This window comes from Henckelia pumila, chromosome 3 (assembly GCF_033568475.1).
Source record: "Henckelia pumila isolate YLH828 chromosome 3, ASM3356847v2, whole genome shotgun sequence".
Taxonomy (NCBI): Eukaryota; Viridiplantae; Streptophyta; class Magnoliopsida; order Lamiales; family Gesneriaceae; genus Henckelia; species Henckelia pumila.
The window spans coordinates 63834909-63853797 of record NC_133122.1 but is presented as its reverse complement, the minus strand read 5'-3'; the positions used below and the strand labels follow the sequence as shown (position 1 = coordinate 63853797).

General features: G+C 37.4%; 1 protein-coding gene across 2 annotated transcripts; it reads left to right on the top strand.

The window, feature by feature from the left end:
- The first annotated feature begins 10206 nt into the window (after positions 1–10206).
- Positions 10207–18033, top strand: LOC140887443 (aspartic proteinase 36-like). Of its 2 annotated transcripts, XM_073294689.1 has the most exons (12): positions 10207–10503; positions 11489–11657; positions 13517–13807; positions 14222–14351; positions 14484–14731; positions 15113–15340; positions 16067–16229; positions 16374–16447; positions 16527–16623; positions 16916–16982; positions 17568–17639; positions 17728–18033. In XM_073294689.1, the coding sequence occupies exons 3-12, from the start codon at positions 13566–13568 to the stop codon at positions 17904–17906; spliced, it is 1500 nt and encodes a 499-aa protein (XP_073150790.1). In that variant the 5' UTR covers positions 10207–10503; positions 11489–11657; positions 13517–13565; the 3' UTR covers positions 17907–18033. The 2 variants fall into 2 exon arrangements, with proteins under 2 accessions (XP_073150790.1, XP_073150791.1); XM_073294690.1 differs by lacking the exons at positions 10207–10503; positions 11489–11657 and adding an exon at positions 13297–13318.
- The last annotated feature ends 856 nt before the right edge of the window (positions 18034–18889 follow it).

Genomic DNA, 18889 nt, shown 5'->3' with positions numbered 1-18889 from the left:
CCTATATGTGTCGTAACTGTACCCAATCCCGACACCTGATGACCCCAATAGAGTCGGTAAACGAGTCAAAGCACAGTACTAGCATATAGAGTCTCAATGATGTTTCAAGTAGTAAGGACTAATGGTGTACAACCAAAACTGCGGACTTTATCCACTCGATAAGTGATAACCACTTGGAAAGTCCGGATAGGGTAGTTCGATCATTCATCGTATAAATATCCATTTGCATGCTTTGAACATCTCCATGTTCCATACCAATGAAACGTGGTACTCGGCATCGCAAATGCTATTCTCAATATCGAGCGATCCTTATCCTTATTAACGGACGGCTCAATCGACTAGGAACTGTTTAGAATATACAGTGACTATAAGATGTGTTTCATGATAGTCATCTCCATGTACTACCACATCTTACATGCACTATAGTATATTCAAGGTCTTTATCAAAACAACAATAGTATATCACAATATAACAATATGAAGAAAGATAAAGTCATTGCCATTAATAAAAGTGTAAATTATATTAAACAAAAGATTGTTTATACAAAGAGTCATCAAAGCCCTTAGCCACAAGTTGGCTCACCGGGCACCCACTCTTTCACTTGCTTGCAAAGAGAGTTGAGAGTGAATTGGTGAGTTGAGAAGGCTTCAAATGGCATGTATTTATAGGTGCCAATCCGAACGGGTTCGGGTCGTCCGAACGGGCCTTTGGGTCGTCTGAACCTTGTCTGATTGAAATTCAAATTCTTACGGCTGGTGAACTGTTCGGGTGGTCCGAAGTCATCTTCGGGTCATCCGAACGGCGGCATTAAATTCATTTCGGCAAATTTTCTTCCGACAAAATCTTCATGGCCGTAAAGGAGTTCGGGTCATCCGAACCTATCTTCGGGTCGTCCGAACCTATCTTCGGGTCGTCCGAACCTGTCTTCGGGTCGTCCGAAGTAGTCATTTCGTGGCCTCCGAGAGTGCCTCCGATCTTTATTTAATTTCTGGAAAATCTTCGGGTCGTCCGAACTCACTTCGGATCGTCCGAAGTAGTCTTCAAAGTCTCCGAACTTGTCCTCCGATCTTTATTAAATTCTGGAAATACTTCGGAGCATTCGAAGTTGTCTTCGGGTCGTCCGAACCTGGACAGATTCGAACTTTTGAATTTTTATTCCCAATTTTTGATTATCGGTTCTTGCTTCCAATATTGTCTATACTCAAAAATATTATTACCTGCAAATTTCTCACTTTAAACTGTTAGTAACGATTAACCGAGTTTTGTAATTATCAAAACAATTTAATTATGAGAATTGTTAATGCATTAAAAACATTAATCTCATTACACGAGATTTGTATGCATTTAAGGCGTAACAATACTCCAACGTAACTGCTCACAATGTTCCCTAGACTGGTTATCCTCCCCACTCTCCCTGAAGCACAACCGGCTTCCCAAGAAATACTGGGAACTTAAACCATCATGTCTAGTACATTCTGCTGTCCACGTTTCTTAGTATAACCTCAACACTGTGCCCTGATGATAACTATCATCACTTGCAATTTATGACGCTACGTCATCTCCTAGCCATTGGCCTGCGAAATCACGCATACATTGCAATGGAAATCATCACGCCTCTGATGATCTACACCATCTCGATCATAGGTTATTCACCTCATGAATTTGGTCGATAAACATCCTCCTGATAGTTATACATAATCGCAACCACTGTACACACATCAAGACTAAGGCAAGCTTCCACCAATATGCTCGACTGGGACTTTCCACAGTGCACAGACATATGGAAACGCTTCCTATTCCGTCTCGAAACTCGACAGTCATTGCACCTGGTATAACTCAACTCAGAGTCTCTGATAATACCATCAGCTCATACCAACCTCCCAAGGTTGAACATACTGATCCTGGAACTAAATCCCAACGGATTCTCAATATTCAAATCGCTCCCTTGCCGAACGCATCAGTCTCAGCACTGAACGATCTAATTCGTCGATTCCCTAGTCAATCCTGGGAAATACTTGTGCTCGAAGTAACTTGCCACCCGACGCACATCCGAATATCATCCATTGCTAAAGCACATATCCTTGACGAATGGTCCGCACTGATGTGGCTTGTTGACTGGAAAGAACAAAGTTGCTTCATTGCTACCTTGCGAAATCTTCAATTCCCACAACAATCTTGTTGGCTACTAAGTTGAAATTCTACTATCTCTGTCATTTCAGAGACATCGTTCATCACACGCTAGAAGACTAGTGACACATCCTGCTAGATCTCGAGGATCAGATCCTAGCTAATGTCACACAGATCAGACAACTGATGTTTCCTTGCTAATGTCCATTAGCATTTCCAACTATTCGTCGGATCCAACCACAACGGTACACATAGATGCCCTCACTTAACCGAAATGTCCGGTCAACAATCTTCACTATTGTTGTTCAATGGAAAACTCTCACATGAAACAACAACATGATCCTTTCCTGACCTATTGCTATCACTAAGCAATTGATTGGATCAATATCAGCTTCCTTCTTAACAAGAATGCACTATACTGGAAATTACCAACTCCCTTGCTTGTCTCCACTGTCAAGTTAGCACCTAACTTGATCATACAAGTCCACTTGCAATCGTTTCCGATTACAGCAATCCCAGAAGATTCATCTCTGGCGATCATTGAGACTAAATGACTCAAATCTCCGATTTCTCTGAGATGGTATTCAGTACTCATCCCATAAGCATTTACTCGACAAAATACTATCCCAAGTATTTCTTAATTGCTACATCCTGATCAACCCTGATTGGCTCAACCAATCGAATTCGTCGATCTACTTAAGCTCGCACTTATCAGATCAGACCACCACTGATCATCCAACCTACATGGCTCGGTCAATAACCATGACTCAGCTGCCACAAAGAACTATTTCCAAATGGTGTCAGATCACGGTACATAAGTAGTTTACTTGGCACAAGTCCTGCGCCTTTTCAGCACTACTACCCGCTGCTTCGTATTCTGAACTTAATCATCCTAACTCTGACAGAGTTACCCAATAACCACTAGTAGTCACTAGCACAGATCCCGTGCCACCTTAGCACTACTAATCGTTGTCTTGTTCAACCCAAGGCAAACATCAAGATAAACTAAGCCCATTTCCATCCCATGGAAAATCCTATGCTCAATCTCTGAAAATATCAGACAGTTCTTAGTGCAATCACCGGACTCACTATCCTCGCCTCGTTCATTTAGGATGAACATCTCGTCAAGTCCAAAGTTATACCTAAGGAATTCCAAAGATTCCCAACATTCTCGGACATGCTCCTGATTATATCTCACTCTAAGATTGTGCAATAAATTAAGACTGAGGTAGCTTACCACGATAACCCACCTGGACAATCACCAAGGTTTCACGGGTATAGGTCACGCTTCCCTCACATCTCAATTAATGCTTATACAATCCTTAGCATACGGTATAAACCATCACAGATGAAGTCCATCATCATGAAGTAATTCTCCTATTCGAGTCTAAGTCTTGAATCAGTATCCCATCCAGTATCTCGGATGACTCCTATCACAAGGAAATTCTAACCACAACTCTGATGACAACCCCTAGTCATCGCTGGTAGAAATCCGTCCACCTACTAGATCCACGCATCTAGCAGTAACCCAAAGGTTAAAACCTATCTGCTCAGAGTATACACTTGTCAAGGAAATCCCTCCATGACTGGTTCCCATAGCAAAACACTCAAACTATATCTCTGGCACACCAGATGATATCAAACCATCGATATCAAACCTGATATCTAATCCAAGGTCATACCTCGTCGTGACTGCTACCAAATCCCTAGATTGAGTAGCCTTCCCACCGCCAATCCTGAAGCACAAAGGCTCCCAGGTATCCTCTGAAGTACAAGGACTCCCAGAGTAATACTGGCATAGGGTCGCGCCCCATCACGTCTAGTCCTGGTCATAGTCCATAACTCTCGGCATATACTGGACCTGGTATCCCGATGAAAACCCATCATCACAAGTCTCAACCTAACAAAGGTTAGACAGCCTGTTCTAAGGAAACAACCTAGAACAAAGTTCAAATGTTCTAAACCGAACAATACCCTTAATGCCTCTAGATGAGTCCACTCATCGCTGGCACTAACATAGTTCACTGACTAACTAGGTCAATCCTAGGAAAACGCCTAGACTAACCGCAAGTCACACTGTCACAGTCGGCCCACTCAAATCCCATGAGCTGCAATAGTTGAACGCTAATCAACTAAACCCAATCCAAACTTTCGCACAATCATGCAACATCCACGAATTGCTGGATAAATAAAACATGTATCACTTATTTCAAATTATGTACAATTCTCTTTATTACAATCTCATGTAATACATACAACATTCAAAATACAATGAAATGTACAATCGAACTTGAAATGATACAACCAAAGTATGATGATTCATTACAACTGAAATACTGTTTACAACTACATCAATACAATATTTAAATCATCGTACTAGTCTTCGTTTCTTGAGCATGAAGCTTTTAATCGACACACGCATCGATGCAAGCATACTCCCGACCAAGTCTCTCTACATGTCCTCCTACGAAGAACTCTGGAGAAATGGCTCGTGATAGCTAACCAGCTATGCTCTGTGTCAGTGCATGTCGGTCGACCTCTTTTGCTCACGTTCTACCATTAGCTTTCTTCTTGTAACCAAATCATGCTTTTGAACATGAAGTTTCCCGTGTGCCTACCGAACGCATCGATACAAGCATCCCGGCAAAACTATGTTCCGCATGAAAATCTCTCCAACTACGACTGGAGAATCTTCAGAGTAGTGTCATCATGGTAATGACTGTACAGATGCAAGCATCAAGTAAGTCCCCACCAATCCTCTGCCACTGCCTCTGGCATCCGGTACTCGATCCAAAGCTAGGGCCCATATGAGTAGAAGTCTTGAACGCTCGGACACGATCCATCACTCCTGTCCGCACTTGCTGGAATCCCATAAGCCAAATATTCAGAAATCATGCCGATGATGATAGTCTTCGGGATACTTAATCGCCGCATCATCACCTCTTCCAAGGTCTCATCCATCCTATAAGGATAACCCAAATTCTCTTTACTATATCCCAAGTCTCTTGCATGCATATGCTCTGATACAAAAAAGTGTAGCGACCCTACCCGGATCCGCTATCTAATCAGAGTTAAGAGCATAATTAAACATGCATTAAATAAATCGCTGCGGAAGACTTAAATAAAAATAGACCGGGAGAATACAACCGGTTAAACCAATTCGATTTATACAACCAAATTGAATAAATAGCCTAAAGGCAAAACCTACAGCTAATCCTGCTGTCTTCACTGGTCGCTGGCTACTCCAAGATCCTGGTGTTCAATCCTACACATACACCTGCCCCGTCGAATGGGGTGTCTAAATACATAGAAAAGACTGGACGTGAGCTCTAAGCTCAATACGAAAACACTGGGTAAAACATACAAATATGATGCATGCAAATGATAGGGTATCTATATCTGGGATAACTGTATATAACTGCTCAGTAATGGTGCCTAGGACATGAGTGATACAACCCGGGGAGAAAAACCTGTGTACACTGCTCATTCCTATAGGACGTGGACCGTGTCCCCCAGATGCTAACTACCCATGACCCGTCAGTCACTGGGCACTAGACATCACCCGTCCAGACAGGGCTGAGCGGCCCTACATGGCTCATCTTAAAAGATGGACAGGCACAATATGATATGCACATGCTGCATAATAATATGACACACAAATGCAACATATAAGCATGCAAAACCCGCTAGCTATCTCAGTCTATACTTACGTACCTTTCTACAGGCAGTTCCTAGCAGTCCCACTCTAGGTTCCAAGCCTATCATCAACTCTACAATGCAAATACTCATGCATCATTATTTAAGCTCTAAAAGCCTTAATTAAGTTATTGCATACTCCTAAATATTTTAAGGAGACCATAGCTATACCTGCGTCCATCGTCAGCCCGCTGATGACAATTGCCTCAAAACTTAGGCACATCTTCGCCTCGACGTCGGGATCGCTATGCCACTTTCGGATTCCCAATAGGATGCCTAGAACTCCCTAGATCTGAGTTAGAAGGCCTAGGAATTGAGAGAGGAAAAGGAGAGGTGCGAGTTGAAAATGAAATTTCGGACCTCTATTTATAGGCGAAGTTCGGGCCGTCCGAACTCGACTTCGGATCCTCCGAACTGGTTCGGATCCCCCGTTCCTGACTTCGGAGCCTCCGTTCCTGTTCGAAGCCTCCGATCCTGACTTCGGATACTCCGAAGTCCCATCAATGATGTCACCCATGACGCATTATCTTCGGAGCCTCCGATCCGAGCTCGGATCCTTCGAACACTCGGAACCTTTCCAACCTTTTTCGAGTGTCCTGAATCCATTTTTGGACTCCGTTAACCCATTTGGAATTTCCTTAATCATGTTTTACTTAATCTAAACATGATTACATGATTAATTATTCATTAATCGTTAATTCTGGATACGGGTCACTACAACCGCCGTCTCTGCAATAAGGGTGATGAAATGATGCACTGTGGCTGGTGCCACCTGTTGATGTGAGTAAGATTCAATTATCATTTCGATTTCTTGAGTAGAGAATTGGCTCGTAACTGCATAGTAAGTGTTTAGACCGTTGGAATTTAATATTAGTACTAGATAAAATCTAAAGTTATTGTTGTGATCCGAGAAATGACGATTACTAATTAGATCTAGTTCTAGCGAGAAGGCTACTAGTTAGTAAATTAATTGAATGTGTGACCAGTCAAGAGATAGAGAAATAGAGTTGTCCCTAGAGACTTTTGGGTACGTTACATATGCATTCCAAGATTTTGTGAGGTCAACCGATAAGACTAATGCACCAACTGTGGGTACAAATTAATGAATAAAATATTCAGGTAGTTTTCTGGATAAACTGTAGATTTATTTATCGGTGAAATACTAAGGTACTGGAGGAACGATGTGGAAACATTTACGATTGGGTTACAACTCTCCGAGGTATCCAATTGCATACTAAGTTCTTGAAATATGAATTCAGGTTGTATATATAATAATTCAGGTATTTCTCCCTTTTTAGAATGGCTCCAGTGGCTACATTTATGTTAAGTCTGGTCGCGTTTGGATTTTCATATCTGATGTCGAGTTGAACTAGCGATTTGAGATATGCCTTCAAGCGATAAGTAAGAACTATTTGGTACTTAGAGACGATCTAATCCAATAAACAGATAATAACTCATGGTATGTTCTGGATTCGAGAGTAAATAAGGATTTCTTAGTCATTGCGTCTGGGATAAATAAGGTGGTTAAATATGTTGAAATATTTTAACTAAAAATTGAACTTTTAGTGGAATCAAGAATGCCTAAGAGACGAAAGTATAAATTGGTGAATGAATAATTGGGATCTGTTTAGTTGCCCATTTGGATTCTTTGTATTATTGGATAATATCTTGAAACTGAACAACAATGGATTTTATAGTTATGTTTTCTTCTCAAGGATTATATTAGATTTATTTATAGAAATGATTCAATCAATCCTAAGTTGAGGAGAGTTATTTGTTCCACTTGTAGGCTAACCAAACTCGAGTTGTTGCCTAAGAAAATTTTTTATCGCCCGTAGAAGCGTTGTGAGTTGTGGTAACTAATAAGGGATTGATCATAGTCCATTATCGTTAAACATAACACCGCTAATAAGTGGCATAGACCTTTAGAATATCGATTTGGTTATTAAGTTGTCCTTGAATATATTGTTGTCCTGTAATGTTATTTATTTAGGTATAAAAGGAAATTAATTCATTTTGTCGGTCCTTATGTGATTATTAAGGAGATTCGTAATTTGTTTTATCGTTTGAGCATGCCGCAGAGTTTGTTTGTGATACATGATGAGTTTCAGGTCTCGATGTTGTGGAAGTATGGGTCAGATCCATCTCGTATCTTGAGGGCCGATGAGGTAGAATTGTATAGCTTTCTTAGCTATCCTATTTAGAAAAGTTTATTGTTTAGTTGCTAAGTATTTTGGGAACTTGTGGGCCTCTTAAGAGCTCGTGTTCTAGATTATACATGTTAAGCTTAACTGGTAAATTGACATTAAGCATAGTTTCGTTGTTAGAAAATTTTTAATTTGTGATTAAGATCAACATAAATTTCCTTATTGGTTATTCAAAACTTTATTGCTTGGAATTGCGATCCAGGATTTAAGGTCATCGAACTAAGGAAAATATCGGATATTTTAGCACTTTAAGTGGCAAATTAAAACTTGTAAAGTCACATTGAACCAGTGATTAGGAATTTATGTTAGAATATCATAACTTGGAAACACATAAGAAGTGGCGAAATTAGTTTGCAGTGGGAATTAGTCCGCTTCTTGCTTTGTAGGTGTCGATATCATAGGAGTGCACACCGAAAGCTGTATAGAGCCGACTTAAATGGGGCAGAGTTAGAAAATTTAGTGTTGACCTGGTTGTTTGAATCCGTATCTAGCTACTAAATTGTAAATTTCGAGGACAACATTCCATTTAAGGGGGAAAGAAATTGTAGCACCTAAAATCTAATCTATTAAATCACACGCATTAAATTTAATAAAAATAAATATTAATATTATTTTTTTTAAGTTTAATTGATTTAAATTCTTTATTTGAATTATGTGCTAATAAAATATTAATTATTTATTCAAATGATTTTATTTTACTAACTATTTAATTAATAATTTTAATCATTTAATTAATTTATTTATTTAAATGATGTTATTGTACAACTTAATTGTTTTAAATATTTTAAAGGTTAGCTTGCTTAATTAAATGATTTTAATTATTTAGTTTATTCATTTAAATGAATTTAAATGATTTTAACTGTTCCGTTTACTTATTTAAAATTTCTTGAGCTTATTTGATAGTTATTTAAATAATTTTTAATTGCTCAACTTATTTATTTTAAATAATTTAAGTTTAGGGGTTAGTTAGTTTAAAACTTTAAATTATTTTAAATGTATAGCTTATTTATTTAAAACCTTTTTAATTGTCCAAATCATTTTAAAGGTTTTTATTTCCGCTTGTGTATTTATTTAAATTACTTTTAAACGTTAGTCTAGTTTGTTTAAATTATTTTAATCGCATTGTTATTATTTAAATATTTATTATATCGCCGTGACATCAAAATATTCAAAGTATTGATTTTAATTTCCAAGCTATTGTTTAAATCACTTTAGAGGTCATAACCTAGTCCTTGGGTTAGTTTGAAGAGTTTAGAGAGTGTTGGTTCAAGCGGGATTGAATTCGGTTAAGTTAAGATCGAGTTAAGGACTTTACGGTTTGATTGCTCGGGTTAAGATGCGTATGAGGAGAAATAGAGTCTAAGTTGGTAATCAACTTAGGGGCAGCCACTCACTCACCTAATATCCATATTTTTTAGTTGAGTTTCATTTCCAAAGTTGCATGTTCGTGCGTGTGAGTTTTCATCTTCAAGTCGAGTAAAGTTAAAATTTAAATTCAATAAAGTAAAAAGAAATTGTTGAATAAATTGAGTTGATCCGTGACTGTGACACAGAGGGGTTTGGACGGGTTGGGAGAAATCCTGACTTTCCTTACCGACAGAGGGGTTTGGACGAGTTGGGAGAAATCCTGGCTTCTCTTACCAACAAAGGGGTAATGTGGGGTCGAAAGAAATCTTGACTTCCTTTCCGGCATAGTATACTGCAGCCATGATCGATAAAAACAAAGAACCGTCACAATCAATGATCTAAATTCACAGTAAACTAAAGTTAAGTTCCAAGTTTAAATTCAAGAAAAGTCTAAGTAAGATCCAAGTTTCAAAGTGTGAGTTGGCGTGATTGGTTATAATATATAAATCGGTCGGTTCTGTTATGTAAAAATAATTCGGTTCGGTTCGATTATTAGATGCAGGCCCATAAGAACCTTTATATACATAATATTCATTCATATATCAAGTTAGTTAATAAATTTATTTACTCTGCAATTTTTCATTATCTAGAGGTGACCTAAATCTCTGTTTAATTGATCGGTAGTTTGATTTTGTTTTTGTTTTTGTTTTAAATATCGGTCCATTAGGATTAATCTTTGGGAAAAAATGATGGGCTTACATGTCCACATTTTTGTACATAAAACCTATTCTTGTATTTGAGCCTCCACCTACCATTACCATTCTCACGTTTTCTCCCTCACCCAAAACCCTAACCCTAACGACACCTTTACTCACGAAACATTTTCTCTCACATTTTCAGGGGCAGAAAAGGGCCACAGAAGCAGTGGCCGTCGGAGCGGTGAGGGCGGATAGACGCAGTGGCTTGTCTTCGGCGTGGGTTTCGCCTCATTAGGATGGTGGATAGGATCCGGGAAAGACACCTACGAACTACAACGTGAAATGGCTGTGGATATCAGAGAAACAAACTTCATAATGAGTTCTGGGGTTTGGACAATTTGTCGGAACTGAAACAACAGGATTGCAGGTATGCGTTTATGCACAATTTGATTAGACTTAAATTGATGCATTAGACTAGCCTTTAATTTAGAGAGTTTCCCAGAAAAAAATCAAATTTATTACTGTACCCTGAAGTTCTTGGTCATGAAAGTCTGGCCGAACTGCAAATTGGCCGGAGCCAAGTTGATGGAAGTGGACGTGCGGCGGTCGCTTGCCGTGACTCGGAAGGACAAGGCCTGGCCCACGAGGTTGGCGTTGGATTGCCAGTTCTGGCCCCAGTTGCGGCTCAGCTCAGTGGGTGTTCGTGACTTTGATGCGACAAAGATAGAACTTGTCCATTCACTACACTGAAATCGAAATAGAATTAAAAAACTCATCCTTCTCGCAATTACCAATCTTTTAAGCACAATTCTTTATTAATTCAGTCACACATTTAATCAAATCAATAGACTGACATCCAATCCGCATTCTCCTCCTCTTTGTTCTCCTAGTTCTGCTTTCTGTTCCTCGTCTGCTTTCTGTCCCGCCTCCGGGCAGCGCGGAACAGAAGGACAGAAGGCGGAGAAAGAAGAGAAGGACAAGGCGAATTAATTGGATGATTGGTTTTTCTATTTCCATTTTTTATTTTTAATCACAGTTGGGACAAGTTATCATCCTCTTTGATTGAATGTGTGATTGAATTAATAATATAAGAATTGTTTTTAAAAGATTGTAATTGCAACTTATCAAGAAGGAAGATGAGGTTTTTTATTCTATTTTCATTTCAGTGTAGTGAGTGGACAAGTTCTATCTTTTTCACCAAATATTTCTCTTGATTTTTGGAATTAACTGTGTGAGTTGTAATTGGTTGTGTTTAGATCTATTTAAACGAAAGAAGTCTTGATTACTAACCCTAGCAAGACTGCTAATAAGTTTTACAAAAACTTTGAAATATTTTTAGAGTGTGTACACACATTCGATCCAACATTGTACCAGCAAGAGAATTAATACTATCGAGAAATTTTGCATGACAGTGATCTCGACTTTGTTTTGAGTAAACAATTTAGGGTTCACCAACAAGGGAGTGTTGGTTTGCAAGCTAACCCGAAAGCTTATTGATACGTGGTAAATGACTAGCTTTAAGCTGGAGCTGAGCTTTTTCAAAACTAGCTCGCGTATATTGTGCTGATAGAATTACTCAAGGTATATAATGTATATTGCTTTATTCACTCCGCATTTTTTCGAGTTATAATTAGCAACTATATCACAAACTTTCATTCATCAGCTTTTTGAAAAGAATATTTATACTTTCGAGTTATAATTGGCAATCAGCTTTTTGGAAAGAAAAAATTAATACCAACAGGAATGACATTTCACTCATTAGTTCTTAAAGTAAACATTACGGTTAAAATTGTGCTCGGTTATAAGTTGAATTTGTGCTTCATCCAAAACAATTAATTTTCGAGCTTGAAATCCAGCAGTCAGATTAAAACAATTCAAGTTTAAGGACAAATATTAAAAGATGAGTGGCATTTGTCTTTATTGTAAGCTCATTAGCTGCTCCAAACCTTAAGTTTTATCACTGAGCAGGCAACCAGGCCAAACCGATATTGTAAATCGAAGAAGACATATTAAAAGAGTATATCGAAATCGAGGATCGACCGTGAACCCATGTTTCCCGTCATATCTATGTCAAGCTCTAGCACAAACAAACGAAGAAAAGAATATTATTGTATAGAGATACAAGTCGATCTTTTCAAGAACGACCAAGTCACATTTATAGTCATGCTCTAGAATTTTACGTCCAATAGAACAAGTTGGGATAAAATGGGAGTTTACTTCAAGAAGATGAAACCGGCTTCTATTGGAAGCAAATGAAAGACAATACCAGACCATGTTTTACATTTGTTTGAGAGGACCTGGTGTAGATGTAGGATCGGTTGGGTCGATGCTGGCTTCAGGGCATCAATGGCCCGGATCAATTTTGCAGGTCAAATCATTTGCCCAGCAACGAGATTCGGACCGTTGATACCCCACCCGGGCACTACCCGAGTGGGGTAGCATCGACCAACTCCTTTTACAGATTTTGTTACTCCGTCAATAGCCATGTTTCCCACTCGCATCTCCATCGTCTCTGTCTCGTCCTTGTCCATCGTTTTTTTTTATTATTATTGAACCACACCATTTTTCATAGTTTTCTCGTTTTTCTCAAACTTATTGTCCAAATCACCACCACCATTCATTCACCATTGCCTCCCTCCCACACTCCTCTTTCTTCTTGTCGGAACCACCACCGTTTACAAGTTGAGAAACAGAAAGGGTAAGTTTTTGCGGGCCTCCACTAATCCATGGGTGGTTAAGACATTGAGCAGCTGTCGGTCTTTTCTCATGAGGTACAAAATCTAGCATCTGACCAGGTTAAGAGATTGAGCACCTTATTAAGATTTAAGAGACGAAAAACAGTCTCTTTCGATTCTTATTTAATGAAATCACATTTTATAAAAATATTTAGATAGTCAAACGATTGCAAGTTCATTATCAACAGTAATGGAATGGGTCAGTCATTAATTTTTTTAAATTAAAATAAGTATTATTTATTTTTGATTGTGTACTATTTATTTATCTAATTCCAAAAAAATATTGCTTTCAATTACCGAACTTAATCAGCGGACAGCTGTGTTCGGTTGGGAAGTGTCAATGTCACTCGAACAGGATTAAACATTGATTGAATTCACAAAATTGACCAATAAAAAACTGACACGCTGCGCACACTGCAGCATCGATTTTTTCGTTCGGTAGGCCATGCTGTCCAGCTCCTCATTTCATCTGTCTGAATTCACACACAAGAATACACACACTAATAGGTGAAATATATAACATATACACGCACACTAATGTGTATCTATATACATACGTGCGCACAAACTTTATTTTCCTTTGCAAGAATGCGAACATGTGATATATACACAGAGAGACACACCTACATATATATGCTAGCTCACACTCCTTTTGTTTTCTTGCAGCATTTTTACTAATTATATCTCTGTATGATGGATTCGCAGCCGTTGTATTGATTTGACAAAAGGAAGTAAAGAGAGGGGTTTACAGGAAATGCCGCCGGAAAGGAATTTTGTGGCGGTGGCGGTGGCGGTGGCCATTTTGGCGGCGGCTACGGCGGTTGGTGGTGAAGGGGATATCGTGAAGTTGGCCCTGGAGAGGGCGAGTCACAGAGGGATTGAGCTGGCTCAACTCAGAGACAGTGATCGAATCAGACACGGCAGATTCTTGCAGCAACAGTCTCTACTTGTCGTTGATTTTCATGTTGAAGGAACCTACGATCCTTTTCTTGTTGGGTATGTGCCTAAATTCTCATTTTTTTTTCTTTCTTTCTTTGAAGATGTGTATACAAGTATTTGCAGGGATAATTGGTCAAACTTTGTAACTGTGCCATAGCAGCATAAAAAAAAAATTGAAAATGGTTTGCTTGAATTCTGTTTTCATTGATGTTGGCATTGTCCATGGATTGATGGGTTTTAATCCTTGTTCTTTTATGAATTTTAGGTTTTATCTTTTCTTCATTTCTGCTTAAGTTGATATAGAATAATGTATTTGAGTTTAATGATTTAGTGAATGATAATGATAAAAAAGATTTGATTTTTGTGCCAACTTATTCTGCTTTGAAATGATTCATACATTTCTTGAAGTAGCCCTATCAGATTCTTGTCTGTTTCTTCAATGTTGGGATGGTGAATCTTGCTTTTTTGTAGGTTATACTTTACTAAAGTTAAGTTGGGGAATCCTCCTAAAGAATTCTATGTGCAGATAGATACTGGGAGTGATGTGTTATGGGTCAGTTGCAATACCTGTACTGGTTGCCCCACATCGAGTGGACTCCCGGTAAAGATTCTCCTTTGCTTTGAAGTTTTTTATCAATTTAGTTTTTCTTTAACTTTTCTATGTTTGTTTGTGTTACGGTGGAAGCATAGTTTGGAGGATGTTATTTCATTGATACTAATTGCCTATCAACAGATTCAACTCGAGTTTTTCGATCCTTCAAGCTCATCAACCGCGAAGACGATCTCATGCTCGGACCAAAGGTGTACTTTGGGAGCACAAACTTCTGATTCTTTGTGTTTGGATCAGAATCGCTGCGGATACACATTTCAGTATGGTGATGGTAGTGGGACGTCGGGATATTTTATACAAGATTCTATGTCTTTAGACACGGTAGTCGGGAATTCTTTGACTTCAAATGCTTCAGCACTTGTTGTTTTTGGGTGAGAACTTGTTGATAGACCCTATTATATTCTGTTCGGAACATCAAACAAAACTGTTGAAAGCTAAAACAAACAAACGGAGACACAAATATTTAAGTGGAAAACCATTATCAAATCAGAAGGGAAAAACTACTGCCAAATGGAGAATCCTATTTTATTCTAATGAAAGTTCTGATACTATTACAAGAGATGCCTTATGTGACATAGTATAATTACATGAATATTACCAAAATTGTGCATGGCATAGTATAATTATGTCAATTTCCCCAAAATTACCAAAAACAGTTGGACCCGTGGGGTTGTTTCTTGTCACACAGTCCCTGCATAATTTTATATTTTGGTTGACTAAGTTTCATTGATTGTTTTTGTTTTTTGACACAGGTGTAGCACATCACAGACTGGGGATCTAACAAAGCCGGATAGGGCAGTCGATGGAATATTTGGATTTGGAAGGAACGACTTATCTATAGTTTCACAACTCTCTTCAAAGGGAGTCACCCCTAATTCGTTTTCCCATTGCTTGAAAGGAGGAAATGGTGGGGGCGGTATATTGGTGCTCGGTCTGATCGTGGACCCTAATCTTGTTTACACTCCTCTTGTTCCATCACAGTTAGTATATCATTCCTACTTAAACTGTTATATTTTAATATTGAGGATGTGGTGAGAAGAAAGAGGAAACTGCACAGGATTTACGGGTTCTTTTTGTCAAGGTCTACCAGAAGAATCCCCAAAGAAGCTAATTTGTATGCTTTTATTTCTTTGTGTGATAATCACCTTTATGCATATAAAAAATATACATTTAGACATATGTTAGAGGAAGCCATATGGTTTCCTCTTTAATTTCTCACAAAAGATTTTTGGCTCTTCCTTTTGGGAAGGGAGGATTTGGGAAATCCCACGCATTGCAAATTTCTCCAGACCCCTGGAAAAATCATGAAAAAGGCTTGAACAGTGGCTCCCAACATCACCCGAAAATGAAAGGGGTGATCTCATAGTTCTACTTGTTTTCACTCATGGAGAATGATGTGATTGATCACATTTCTTCATTCGTACTGTTAGATTTGATGAACATCAGATTATTAGGATTCATATTTGACCCCACAAGTCCTTTATTTCATGGTCAACATTCAACACCTTAAAATGTTGTCAGTTTATGTTCCGACTGAAAATAGATCTCTACATTCGTTAAAGGGGTGATTAAAGTGAATTAATTATAAATATTCTGATTATTCTTCACTAATGCATTATTTCATCAAATTTTCATCAAGTTATTAAGTTAGAGGTGCCACCTTTTGGCTGCATTTTGAAGTACTGTTTCCATGTTAAATTTCTCAGGCCACATTACAATGTAAATCTACAAAGCATTGCTGTAAATGGGCAGACATTATCCATTAGTCCGTCTGTATTTGCAACATCCGAAAACCAAGGAACCATAATCGACTCAGGAACAACATTGACCTACCTTGCACAAGAGGCATATGATCCTTTTATTGCCGCTGTACGTTATTTCTGTTTGTTTATGAAATGAATCCTACTAGGTATTCACATATCACGAACATTGAATTTGTCAATTTCAGGAATGATTTATGTAAGAATTAAAATCACATGATACTCAGAATACAGCAGCTCTTCTCTTTTACAGATTACTCAATATGTTTCACAGTCTGTTCGTCCTATTCTTTCAAAGGGAAACCAGTGCTATTTAGCTGTCTCCAGGTTTTTCTTTCAACCTCGTCACATATCTTTTGTGTTAGTTGCCTTTGCTTATTCTTGTTTATACATTCTTTTTTTACAGTGTCTCAGAAATCTTCCCTACAGTTAGTTTTAACTTTGCTGGCGGTGCATCAATGATACTAAACCCTCCAGACTACCTTTTGAAGCAGGATTCTATTGTAAGTCTGCATCATATTATTTGGAACTCTCGGAATTTTTACATATTTAAACTATCAGGGGCTGTGCTAATATAAGTTGTCCTTACGGAGTTTAGACTTATTGAAGTAAGATCTTGGCGGTATCTAAATCGTTAATGAAAGAGAAAATCACTTGTATGAATCTTGAAATCTTGTGTTATTGTAAGCTCGTCAAGCACTTTGCGTTTTTGGAAATTACACCCTTTCTTAATGTTAGAGAAGATATGTCAGGAAACAAAATGTAACATGAAATATGCCGTGTTTGTCCATGTAGGCTGGTGCTGTCATGTGGTGCATTGGCATTCAGAAGTTTCAGGGTCAAGGAATTACAATTTTAGGAGGTATGAAGTGTATATTATACTGTTTCTATAGCTCTCTCTCATGTTACTAGTTTGGTGTTACGACTAATTGTGGTCATAAATTTTAAGAAGGAGAAATCTGGTGTATTTGGTTTTTTTATGTAGTCTCGAACACCAATGTAAGTATGATATTGTCCGGTTTTCGAGGGAAAAGATGGAAGAAAAAGACGAAGCAAAAAGATCTGCTTTATTTAATCATTTTGTGAAATATCTCAACCCTCCTTTTTCCACTCTCCCAATAGATTTTGACTAGCATGGAACTTAGACTTGTTTTTGTCCACAATAATATAACTTCTCACTCGAGCTTGTTCAGAGATGTTTCTGGGATCGATCCATTCGTGAAAAAGATCACAAGGAAATATTGAATTCTGGTAAAATTTTGCATGTGTTCTTCTTTTCGGTCGCACAGTTAGTTTAACTCAATCTTGACTCACATGTCCCTGGTCTTTAAGAGGCCTCCTAGTTTAAGATTGAGATACACGTGAATATTTATAATACTTATTTTTCTCTCATTCTCTCACCTATCCATTGAAATGAGAACTAATACAGACTTTTATCAATTGGCAGATCTTGTCCTAAAAGATAAGATCGTTGTATATGATTTAGGCGGTCAGAGGATCGGATGGGCCAATTACGACTGTAAGTTTTTGTCATCATGTTTCTTGAATCTTGATGTTCGAACAATCGTAAGAATCTGTGAACCTAACTGCATCATGTCTTGTAATAGGTTCGTCTTCTGTCAACGTATCCACAACTGGTATGGGTAAAACCGAATTTGTCAACGCGGGACAACTTGGTGAAGCTAATTCAGCACATTTTGAGGATCCTTACAAGGATATAATACTAAGTGTGATTATAGTTTTATTGTTACATGCATCATTCTTTAGTGTTTTACAATTTTTGTAACTGTTTCTTTGTAATTATTTTTAGATTGAAGTCTTAATTCATTTCAAAGTCACAGGAAATGTGTATTTTGTATGCCTCGAATGCAATTTTGTTCCACTGAGATTATTGGTGGTTTTTTTTTAGCAGAATGGTCACATAAACATTACTGGTTTAATGTTGTATTAGTTATTTAAGGGGGGAAAAAAAAAAAAAGCTTTTCTGGATTTTTTAAAATTAAATCTAATGAATTAAGAATCAGTACTAAAATTATATAGTGATAGGGGTTGACATTGTTCCTGATTTGAGGTGTCTATTTATTGTAGAGATTTAATAATTTTTTAAAATTATTTCTTATGAATATAATAAAATAATAGTAATAATCATAAAAATATAGGATTAGATTAATTAGTTCAATTAAATAATAATAGTTTTATAATAATTAATACACCAACAAAAAATATTGTTTTAATAATAATGATAATAATAGTAAAATGTTTTAATAGCTATTATTTTGTTATTTGTAGTTAAAAAATGATTTGATTATATAAAATAATTTCATTTCATTCTTTTTTATTTTTGTTAGTATCAATAATTGGAATGAAATATAACTATTATTCCATTTTCATTCTTATTTTATTCCAAAATCGATTCAATTCCTACATTTTTTTTTTTCAACGTACCAATCATCCCTAATTTTCTTTCCATTTTCTACCAATTAAGTTAACATTTAAATCAAATATATATTACACAATATAATACATAATGTTTACTTATTATATTATACACGTAATGCCATGTATCGGGTCGGTAGTAAATAAATGAAACTAAAATAAAATTTTCAATTTTCGGCTTAATTCAATATAAATAATTGATTTCTTCAACAACAAAAAAAAATTAAGTGTTCTAAAAGACGGTGCCTAGGATCGCCTAAGCGCTAGGCGATTGTTCACCGCATCGATTTTTAGACAATTGAAGTTTCTGAAAGTTATTACATTGATTGGCCA

Bases quoted from the DNA above. Each gene is read 5' to 3' on its own strand.
- LOC140887443 (XM_073294689.1), top strand. From the start codon at position 13,566: ATGCCGCCGGAAAGGAATTTTGTGGCGGTGGCGGTGGCGGTGGCCATT. The intron at 16,624-16,915 runs GTAAGTCTGCAT...TTGTCCATGTAG, and splicing joins TTTTGAAGCAGGATTCTATT to GCTGGTGCTGTCATGTGGTG. The intron at 16,983-17,567 runs GTATGAAGTGTA...ATCAATTGGCAG, and splicing joins AGGAATTACAATTTTAGGAG to ATCTTGTCCTAAAAGATAAG.